Source organism: Triturus cristatus, chromosome 4_2, assembly GCF_964204655.1.
Source record: "Triturus cristatus chromosome 4_2, aTriCri1.1, whole genome shotgun sequence".
NCBI lineage: Eukaryota > Metazoa > Chordata > Amphibia > Caudata > Salamandridae > Triturus > Triturus cristatus.
The window spans coordinates 173,679,977-173,690,545 of NC_140586.1; the positions used below are offsets into that span (position 1 = coordinate 173,679,977).

General features: G+C 49.0%; 1 protein-coding gene across 2 annotated transcripts in view; it reads right to left on the bottom strand.

Moving 5' to 3' along the window:
- Nucleotides 1–10,280, bottom strand: part of CD63 (CD63 molecule) — a 56,916-nt gene extending 46,636 nt beyond the window's left edge. For both annotated transcript variants that reach the window (XR_014960560.1, XM_085600999.1), the window contains exons 1-2: nucleotides 10,215–10,280; nucleotides 9,109–9,194 (exon numbers count right to left, since the gene is read on the bottom strand). Coding sequence is in view for 1 of the 2 variants with exons in the window: in XM_085600999.1 (XP_085457125.1) it covers nucleotides 9,109–9,174 (66 nt within the window). In the remaining variant the exon portion in view is untranslated. The remainder of the gene's footprint in view (nucleotides 1–9,108; nucleotides 9,195–10,214) is intronic.
- Nucleotides 10,281–10,569: the final 289 nt, after the last annotated feature.

The following is a 10,569-nucleotide window of genomic DNA, read 5'->3' on the forward strand; positions in this document are numbered from 1 at the left end:
ATTAAAAGGGTAGTGAACAGGACAAAAAGTATGAAATAAACTAACAGTGATCGAGGGAAGACCACAGACTGCGGTCCTAGGTGTGGGGAATTGCATTCCAGACCGAGGTTCACATCTCCAGCGCATTACTTGGAAAAAACACATTCTGAGCGTTGGGTACTTTACTCCCAGTCTGAATAGTCATCACCTCTGGTGGTGAAAACCGGAAATCAAACATCGGGCTACAGAGGGATGACTGCACAAGATAGGCAAGTCAAGAAAGATCACGCAAGGGTCGGTCAAGCTGAGGTAGCTACGAACCACACTACCCTCAGATGGGAGAGAAGAAAAGACACAGCTACTATTATGAAACGGGACAAAGACCTAGTAGTACCGTATGTTGTCGTCCTAGACAACCAAATTGTTTAAAATTAGCCACTTACACCCCCTCCCAGTAGGTCAGCATTCATGTTCGGCCAGGCTCATCATCCAGGTACGCATCAAGGACATACAATGAACATCAGCTCACAGCCACCGCTGCCTGTCGGAGAACCACAAGTTTAAAGAATTCGACTAACCGAACACCTACTCCTGTGGCTGGAGTCAGACACAGGGGGTTCGAAAGCCAAATCCACCCAGAAAGCCATGGCGAATCAGGGTTCCAGACTCCTGGACTACCACTTACGGATCTACGTTGCCCTTTGAGCACTAGAAGGAAATATTAGATTCAGTCTCCACCAGGACACACTGTTACTCTTGGAGGGACCAACATCCTGATCCTCCCGTTTAAACAAAATATCATCCCAGGAAATAGAGAACGCGACGGGCAAAGCAAGCACCACCGAAGCAGCATAGTAAAGGCGACAGCAACTGAACTGGCCGAGATACAGGTCTCCAATCATTCAAAGCAGTACACAGGGTTCTTTCGATAACAATCCAGTCATCTTGTGGCCCATGAAGTTCTAACAGTAACTGATCATATCATGCAATACTATTCATGGGCAAGGCTGCTCATTGGCCAGCCCTCTAGACCAGGACTCACTAGTAACCCCTCCTAGACCAGGACTCACTAGCCACCCTCACCAATATAGGAGACAAGAGAGCACAGCAAGCTGGCTCCAGTGACACAAAATTTGTAAGAAATTTGCTCCAAGACGTGCAATGGGTCTCAGTCTTCAATGCACGACCAGCAGCATTATTTGTTAAGAATGTATAATGGAGCTAGTACACATCAGAAACCATTTTTAAAGCAAAGAGCGAAATAGTTGCTGCTGGGAGAATGCGGAGAAATGGTCATAACGAAAACACTCGTCTGGATTTTAAAGTCCTCTGAAAAATGACTTAAGTCAGGCAAAAGCTATTGAGGAAACTGTGGGGTGGGCTGCTGACAGGTTATCCCCCTTGCACCAGTCTGATGCGATCAAAGCTTGGGAGACCACGACACTGGTAGGACCACAGCTGCATAAACTGAATTTAGGGATCCCACAGAGGCCACTGCTTCCTTTGCACATTACCCCAGGACTGCTGATTACTCCACCAAGAAGCCCACAAACCCAGGTCACATCCTCGCCACTGGCTTCGGAGAGGACAGCAAGACCAGCGCCCTTGAGCCATTCAGAAAGCTCAGCCTGCAGGTGGTTGACAGGATATATGGGAAGCAGTCTTCACAAGGAAAAAGGAGACATTGACAGCTTCCACAAGACTGCAGAAGCAGCACCTTCATCCTCGAGTCAAGGCGCATTCAGGGGAGGTGGGGCGGGAATCTCCACCTGATCAAACGTCAGTGTCAGGTGACCATAGAGCTTAAGGTTAAACCCATTCCATTGGTTTAAATTGCCACCCAGCCAATGTTTAGCCTCCACAGAAGACTTGAAGGACAAGCCACATGATTTCGTTTCAGGGGGTGAGCAGCAAACCCGGCACTTCAGCCCATTATGTGGTCAAAGAGGGAGGGGGCGCAGAGGGTCTCATGTGACCAATGCTGGTAGCACAGCACATGTGGAAACAGTCAAGGGTTTACCCCTGGTATCTTAATTTCCAGTTTAGCCTGAACACATCACATGCTCAGGCCTAGGGTGGAGAAGTGTGGCTCAATGGTTAGAGCGGCAGACCCGGAAGCAGAGGACGGCCAGGGACCAGGGTTCAATTCCCGACGCGGCAGGGTTGTGGACCAGGGCCAGCGGACTTGATAATTCTCGCCTCGGTGCCTACTCTAACCAGGGATCACACTCGGCAACTCTGGGCATTAGCTTGCCTCATCTCCACAACGGCCCCCCACATTCGCTGGGGATGCCTGGTTTCACCTTGGAGATACCCAGGATGGACCTTCTCACAGGGATAGCCAGGACGGGTTCCCCAGCGGTCTACAGCGCCACGACGCCTCAGGGCAGCAGTGCGCTTTACAAGACGCATACATTTACATTTAGGGCTGGTGAGAGGAGCACTCAAGAATGCGGGCTTTGGAGGAGGGGTGAAGGAGACGCAAGTTGTGCTACAGTTTAAAGCAGTCTCTTGACCACAAATTTCGGGCTGGATAAAAATAAATTTAAAAAAAACGAGACACTACCAATAATACTTAGGCACAGACAAGTAGGCAAAATCCAAAGTTGACGGTGGTGTGTGGGGGCGGGAGTATTTCTCTTTTACATAAAGGAAAAGAGATTCCCTGCACTCATTAAGATTTAATGCAGGCTTCACAGCAGAGCCGTTTTGTAGACCAGTCAGTCCCCATAACAAAATACCACTGACAATCCGTTTCAGACCCAGCTACTTCTCACAGCCTTAAGAAATATGAATTTCAAGTGTGTTGGAAACAAACACCGGGTAAGTCACACTGGCATGTGGCCAGTCAGCCGGGGAAAGAATTTATACAGAGCCGGCATGACTGACACAGGCGGTCTTTTAGGTCTCGCCTGGCGAAAGCAGCGCATGCCCTGCTCTCGCCATGGAGAGAACCTTTTGCAATCGACTCAGCCAAAGCTGAATGCACGCATGTGGAGATATACAAAGATGGCTGCTCTTGCTATTCACAAAACATGCATGCATATGGACAAAAAACACATGTGCACAGCCTGACACCATCTTGGGTTACTTTAATTTTTTGTCTGTATGCGTGCATGTTTACCTTTGTGAATGGCTGAGAGCAGCCATTTTTGTACATCTGCACCCGTGTGCCCCTCCCATTCAATCCGTTTACTGACGCCGCTCGCCCTCCTCTCAGCCTCACGAAGCGTTCTGAGCCCGGCCAATCAGCGCGCTCGTGCTCTAAGTTTTACGAAGGGCTGTCCCCGGCAGGCAGCTTAAACCCTCACCAGAGGGGGCCAGCCCGTGGCACGGCGCACAGGAAATTAGGTTAAAGCCATTTGCTTTGCTATACAATACCATCAGCAATACAGATGGCTTTAACCTAAAGGCGAGACCTATTGCATTTTCAATGCTTGCGTTCTAGTATTAGTACTTGTATTAGTTTTATTTACACAGCTCTGCTATCTCTCCACCCCCCAAACAAAAAATGCGTCCATTGACCTCAGTGTCTCAGCGTTTTCAAAACACTGAACCTTCATATAAAATTCAAACTACTATATCCGTTCCACCTTCCTAGTATCACCTTAAAATACCCAACTTCATCTCTGTACACTAAACACGACAGGAAGGCATTCTACTGAACTTAAAAATATAATACAACAGGCTCTGCTCAGAGGTGCGACTTATGAATCCAGGAGCCAAACGGTATTTTTTAGTTTGTAAAGTGGCCAGCACAGACCGGGTCATTGCGTGCATATCTATTGTCGCTTTTAATTTTCAACTGATCGCCTGTTGTGTTTTCAGCGGATACGGAGGCTTTTTCACCCTGCAGACACAAATTTCAGCAATTTAGTTTCGGCAATCATTACTTACCAAGTCTGAGGCGAGAGCCTAGTCCGCAGTGCAATGTCCTCCAATGACCAGGAATAGTACAGGTCATAAAAAGGTACAACCATGGAGACAACACTTGTCGCAATAGGAGAATAGGCACAAATGTCCAGAGATACCACAGGACGAAGCTTGTGGGCTTACAAGGAGTTTAGTGGTCTTTTTTTACACAACATAGCTACTGTGTTTATATTAGCGGCGGTCAGGGTGATCCCGTTAGATCAGCCAGAAGCATTTTATCACGTGAAAAGATGCCACGCCAGACCTCATGCTGCTGTACTAGCTAGGCAAGTTCCTTTTTTTTTTTTTTTAAACAAATGTTATTTCCCCATTAGGGAAAGTAGAAGCTGAAAGGAAATGCTATAAGGGCAGGAGACTGCCTATTGATGCAACTAGACAAAGTGAAAATAGAAAGGGAATGCCTTCTCAGTATTGTTCAGGCAGGCAGCAACCCACCAAATGTTTCACGTCTCACCAGCATGTGCCAGTCAGGCCACAACCATGCTATGATTTACCACACTGACGTGTTTCCACCTTTGAGAGCTTCAGAAGGGCTTAGGGTGCAAAGCCCTGCACAAAAACTGAGGCTTCTTAGACTCTGCAGGAGTAGGCAATGTCTGGGCTTTTACCAATGGTGTATGTGCGCAGGCTGCCAACCTGGATTACTCCAACACTTTACTCACTTGGATGTGCTGGCACAGCAATGGGCACAGTACAGGCCTTACTAGCACAAGCCTCCCTTCCCGCTGACAAATCTTATTTCAGCCACCCTTTTACAAGCGTTCCTGCCTTTTGGAGTTTCACAAGCGCATTATTCCACCTTTTGTGATCACCATCCCTTGGAGGTGAGATCACAGCACCCCTCTAGCCTGGTTGACGCGATGCAGCCGTCCGTCTTGGTACGCACATCCCAGTATACCCCACCTGCCCTAACCTAGATAACCTATAACCCCAGTAGCTTAAAAGCCCCCAGTGGTTGGTTTACTTTCGGGTGGGCCCAGCATACTATATATAGCCTTGATGCTTTAAAAGTACAAGCGAGCCAACTCAATTTAAACTGCGTCTCCACCTCACATTTGTACGCACGAACACTATTAAACGCTGCACCCCAAGACAAATGTGCCTCTAGTCACTCACGCAAAACCAATAAGCATTGGCATAGCCAATATCTCGCCTTTGGGACCTTATAAGTGTTTAGCCATGCAACGGTTGATGTTGTTGCACCAAGGTTATTGTGCTGCGTAACTAAATACTTATAAGGTCCCAAAAGCGAGACCTATTGGTTATGCCAATGCTAGTTTCGTTGCAGAACATACAAGCACGAAGACTATAAACGTCCCAAGGACCTGTCATGTACTTGGAGGTTAAGAACACTATGTGAACAGCATAAACGTGTAACTTTTGTTTGCAAAGAAAGATGTGCGCAGGTTACAACCAGACCTAAGGATGAAGTCTGGGCACGAGGCTGCAAAAGCTGGGTGGTAGAAGATGTTCTGGGGGCCTGGCAAGGGATCGCTGAAGGGCCAGCATGTAAAGATCAATCATCGCAGCACCGGACACGTGGGCTTCAAGTGTGGACGTCAGCATCCCCCCCCCCCCCCGAAGATTTGTCTTGCAGCCGCGTGGCGACGGTTTCCAACATGATGGTGAGTGCTGGAGGGCGCCGCACTCTAACTCGCGGTTGCACTTACAGGAATCAGGCTCATCCACTTAAGATGCATAGCTCGAGCTGGTCCTGCCGTGACCTCCCACCTTCACGGCTACTTTCGACTCGTCCGCGGGTATCTTCCTCTGACACCATGAAACATACCCATACTTCCCATCCACTGTGACGGACAACGGTGCGGACAGCAGACCCCTGGCCACCCAAACGTGAAAAAGAGCCGGGATGGTTTTGTTTTTTTTAACACTGCTGCCTGCCCATGATAATGGTATGGGCCCGCCTGCGTAATTGAGAAGTTTTAGGGAACGCGAGGTAAAGAGGGTTGATGCCGAGATCAGGACGACCAAACTAGACATCAGACAGGTGCAGGTGACTCATGCAGTGGCGACCAATGGCTCAAAGAGCAGACCCGCCCCCGGGCAGTCGACATGAATGGGGTAGATGTGAAGATGGCAATCCGGTCAAAATAGATCAAACATGACCCGAAGGAGTCAGACCAGCCGACCGTCTATTTGCGAACGGGAAAAGAGCTGACCAAAAGTTACCAGAAAAGTTCAGACACTCACAAAGACAGTCTACCAGATAGTCTAGTATAGAAGGGAGCCCGGTCAAAATACTCAAAACAAGTTGACAAGGAAGAGAGGGTGAGACAGGTAGTGGAAGGGAAAGCGTGCGCAGCCACGCTAATTCCAAACAGATGGCCCCCGCAAGGCGCCACATGCACGAGTGTGTGGAGAAGAGCAGACCAATTTCTAAAGGTCATCTCCTAGAGCAGCACATGTGCGCTGCACTCTACCTAAACAGCACCCCACAGGCTCAGAACAACCCATAGCACTTGCAACCACACCGCATGGTGGAGCTTGCTTCGCATGCAGGGAGAGCACGCGTCACCACCACATAGGACTAGAAAGCACTTCAATACACATCGCCAATAATCCTGTAAGAATCAACCCTGCTGGCTTAGGTTGAGAAAACCGGCTCAGTGAAACCCTGGTGCTCACCAGATCAGATACTGGGAAATTCTGTTCTACACTTCCTCCTCCCAGAGGGATTTACAGTCTGTTGCCAGACAGGTTGTTTGCACAACAGGCATGCATCACTGCTGTTCTTTCACAGCTTCCCTGGCTGGCACATCACATCTGCGCGGCTTACAGGCAAAACCATAAAACTAGCAAGGTATACAATGAGCATAAAAAAACCTGCACACTTACAGAGCACCTGGGTGTACATGGAGTGCAGAGTGGCATTTACTTGGATTGTCGAGTTCAACAGTTCTAGGACTTCATTTTTCTCCCTTTTAAATGAGTTGCATATATCTAAAATGCTTAGATTTGTTGGGGGAAGTCATTCTTTTAGCGATTTAAGTAGAATACTTTAAAATGCGTCAGTACCGCACCCTAGTATCGGGTTGAGGAATGCACTTAAACTCCTAAAAAGAGTTCTTCCTAAGGCTCTGGTGCGGTGGCATCACACCTCAATGCACCATGACAGCTGGTGCTTCATAGAAGTAGCCAATTTAGGTTATGCAGCGGACCATGGGTAAGGCCCCTTCGCCGTGTACTGGGTCCATCAAACCAAGGATGGCTTCCGACTCATACCAGATCTTGCTACGCTCGCAAGGAGGGCAATTTCAGGAGAAAAAAAAAAAGTTATAAAAAGGACGTTGAGTTTGTTAAGTACTTACAGCTGTCCCTACATCCAACTCTAAACACATTTAAGGATAGAAAGCAGGGCCGGTCTACGCCTATGGAATGCAGAAGCAGTTAGCTGCAATCCTGGACTGTCAGTCGGGGCCTTTACCTCCACACCACATCTGCAGAATCAATAAGTGCCTAAGGGTATCCTTTAGAGAGCAACACTTACGGTGATACGAGTAATGGTGCTTCATTTTAACCCCTTAACTGCTGGGGCTTTCCACCCCTTAGTTCAGAGCCCTTTGTGGTTATTCGGGGCAATTTGGCTAAGGGCTCCGTCACTTTTTCCACATCAGGTATCCACCTCAAAAACTAAATCTCATTGGCACTCCCATCCATGCATGGGACACACCAGACACCGTCAATGGGAAGAGGTTACTTTTACGTACATTAAACACTAATGTTGGGAAAACAATTCCCTTTCCCGAGTAGAATGGCATTCTACACTTTGACAGAGTAGGTCCCTTCACTTCAGGGACTGCTACATAGCAGAGCGGGCTTGGGGGTCCAAAGAGAAAAATACTAAAAAAAATTGCCTTTAACCAGTGTCCGGCAGTACCTCAAAAATTAGGTTTGATAAAAATCATGACAAAACAAAGATGACAAAATGTCGGTTATAACCAGCCCCATTGGTTTTGCCAATAAGTGTTCCAACATATTCTGGGTACATTTACTACGACAGTACCAGCCCACCTCACAGATCCTTTGTTTTTTCCCCCCGGTTGATGAAACTGTGAAAGGGAGAAGGGGGGAGGAACTGCACCCTTGATATGTGCAACTTTATCAGAAGACAGCGTACTTAAGAAAGTAGTATTTTACAAAAAAAATAGTAATATATTAGTCATGACCAGTGGAAAGGAGGAGAAGTTAATCGAAATAGTCAAGACAACTTTAACTCCCAGGGCGAAAGAGGGTCGAGAAGTGGGGTTGGCAACCCCAATACAATACTACACAAGGTTCCTGGGAAGGCAGGATGTGAAAACTTGAAACTCACAAAACTTTCCTGGATACACGCATTGTCAGTGGTTTCGAAGGGCCAGAAAGGTTGGAAGAAAATGGAAACATTTTCCTCAAGCCCAAAAATTGTGCAATGTCCCGTATGCCGGGAAGTGAGCTTTCAGAGACGACTTCCGGAAAAGGAGGAATCCCCTACTTCATTTTGGAGTCAGGCTGACTCACTCCAGGGGCGAGGCTACGCTATTCCAAACCACTCCAAAATCCTTAGTCGGGAAAAGAGGGCCTCTTTCCAGGGTACTTTCCCTGGGCACAGAAAATCCCAGGATGACTTGGCAGTGGGTTTGGGATTAGGGTGCAGTCGGTATGACCAACAAACCGGTCTCTAATTTATTATATGCAAATCATACAGATTCATTTTGGACATCTTGAAACCGATATGGATTTCACTGCTTGGTCGTCAATGAACCCAGACCTACTCGAAACGAAAAAAAAAAAAAACCCCCAGACTTCCTACAACATTTCCTGGCCAATCGGCAATTGCTTTCACATGACGTTAACCAGAATAGTCACGTTAATTTCACTTCACATTCTCTAGTATTTCGGTCACTTTTACGTTATATACCAGTAGCGTCAATGTAAATAGCATGCACAATTTGCTAGGCACAAGGTCGCGACAAACGAATCTTCGTATTAATCACGAGTTTGGCACCCAAAAATGGTATTTGGGACCTTCCGGGGGGGGGGGGGGGGGGGGGGGGGGGGAATGGAACATCCCAGGTTCAAACCGATCTTTGCCATGGTCACACAGACGGACGACCCCTTCGCACCTGCACAGACCGACACCCTACAGTTTCACACACCACCTTTCGGACACCCAATTTTGCTAAACACAATTAAACTCACCCAAAACAAGAAGTTAAAGATGAAGACTAAGTATTTGACGCACTTCATGCCCCCGGAAACGGCCATTTTCGGTCCTTCTTTCGCCCCTGTAAGAAAAACATTCATAGAAAGAAGAGGAAAAAATAAGTAGATTTAAAGCCGCCCCGTGACACCACCACACAGCCAAGCAACAGCACACCTTGAGGGCTGATAAAGAACAGGCAAGGAAATATTTCAGGCGTGAAGGAGGGACACACGGAGCCTCCCCTTGCTTGCCCCCCCCCAAAAAAAAAATAATGTATACAATATACATTTCTGTAAAAGGGTGGTGGGGGTGTGACACTCCCGAAAACCTGTAAAGCACGTCAGGCTCGGGCACATTTGAGAGCGGGGGCCCAGAGACAAGAAGCTCTCCCCCTTACAGAAGGTATTGCCCTCCCCCACCCACACCTCCTGGTTCCCAAATACGCCGCCCTTCTCTACCCCCTCCCCACACACACACTCCCCTCCCCAGCTCGCCCGTCCTTGAGCTCCCGCCTAGCCTCCACGCAGCGTGCGCTCCATACCTGCCTTCCCTTCCCAATTACACCAAGCGCGGTCCTGCCCGTGCTCTCCCTGGATCACACCCTGCCCTCCCCAGGCCCCGTTCTCTAGCTCCCCCTTTTAAAGGTTCCCCCCCCCCCCCGAAACTTTCCGACTCTGTGCTCCACACACCCCTCTCTCCTCGGCTGCTCTTAACAGTCGTCGCCTTCAAAGCTGCCTCCCTCCTGCGCGTCACACTCGCCTGTTTTTACAGGCGAGTCTCTTCCTGGCCAGGCGTCAACCTGCCCACCCCCACATCAGCCCCCCCACGTCTCCCCTTTAGGCTCGCATGGTTACACTCCGCCACTTATCCCCCTTACACCACTTTCCACTAGATTTCCGAGAGAGTGGAGGGGGCTCGCCCTAAAATTCAAAACCCCCCCCACTCACTCAGACCAACCTCTCCTGTGACAGAGGACTCTACTTTAACCAGCACCCGCTGTCCCTACCACTCCCCACCACTACCACTGCTAGTGCATCCCACTTTAATCTCGACCCAGGACTCTAGAGAAAAGTTGGCCTCGGCACCGCACCTCCCCTCGTACCTCTCTTTTAGTCAGGCCTCTCCTCTGGTTGCGACTACGAACTCGGCTCTCCTTCTGCCTCAGTGTGCGCTAAACTCCGCTGCTCCTCTCTCCCCCTCCCTCTTGTGCTCGCCGCCTCCTCCTTTGCAGTAAACTTCCCCTTAAGAGGCGGCGGCGGCGGCGGTAGCATGTGACCCTCCCACCCTGACGCAACCAACCACAGACACAGCAAGGCGGGGTGTGGGATCAGCCGCAAGCCGCTCCCTGCAAGCGCACACACACCACTGACAACATACACTCCGGTCTCTACAAGCGCACGCCACCAACATTCACTCCACTCCCTGCTAGCGCAAATCCACCAATATTCACGCTACTC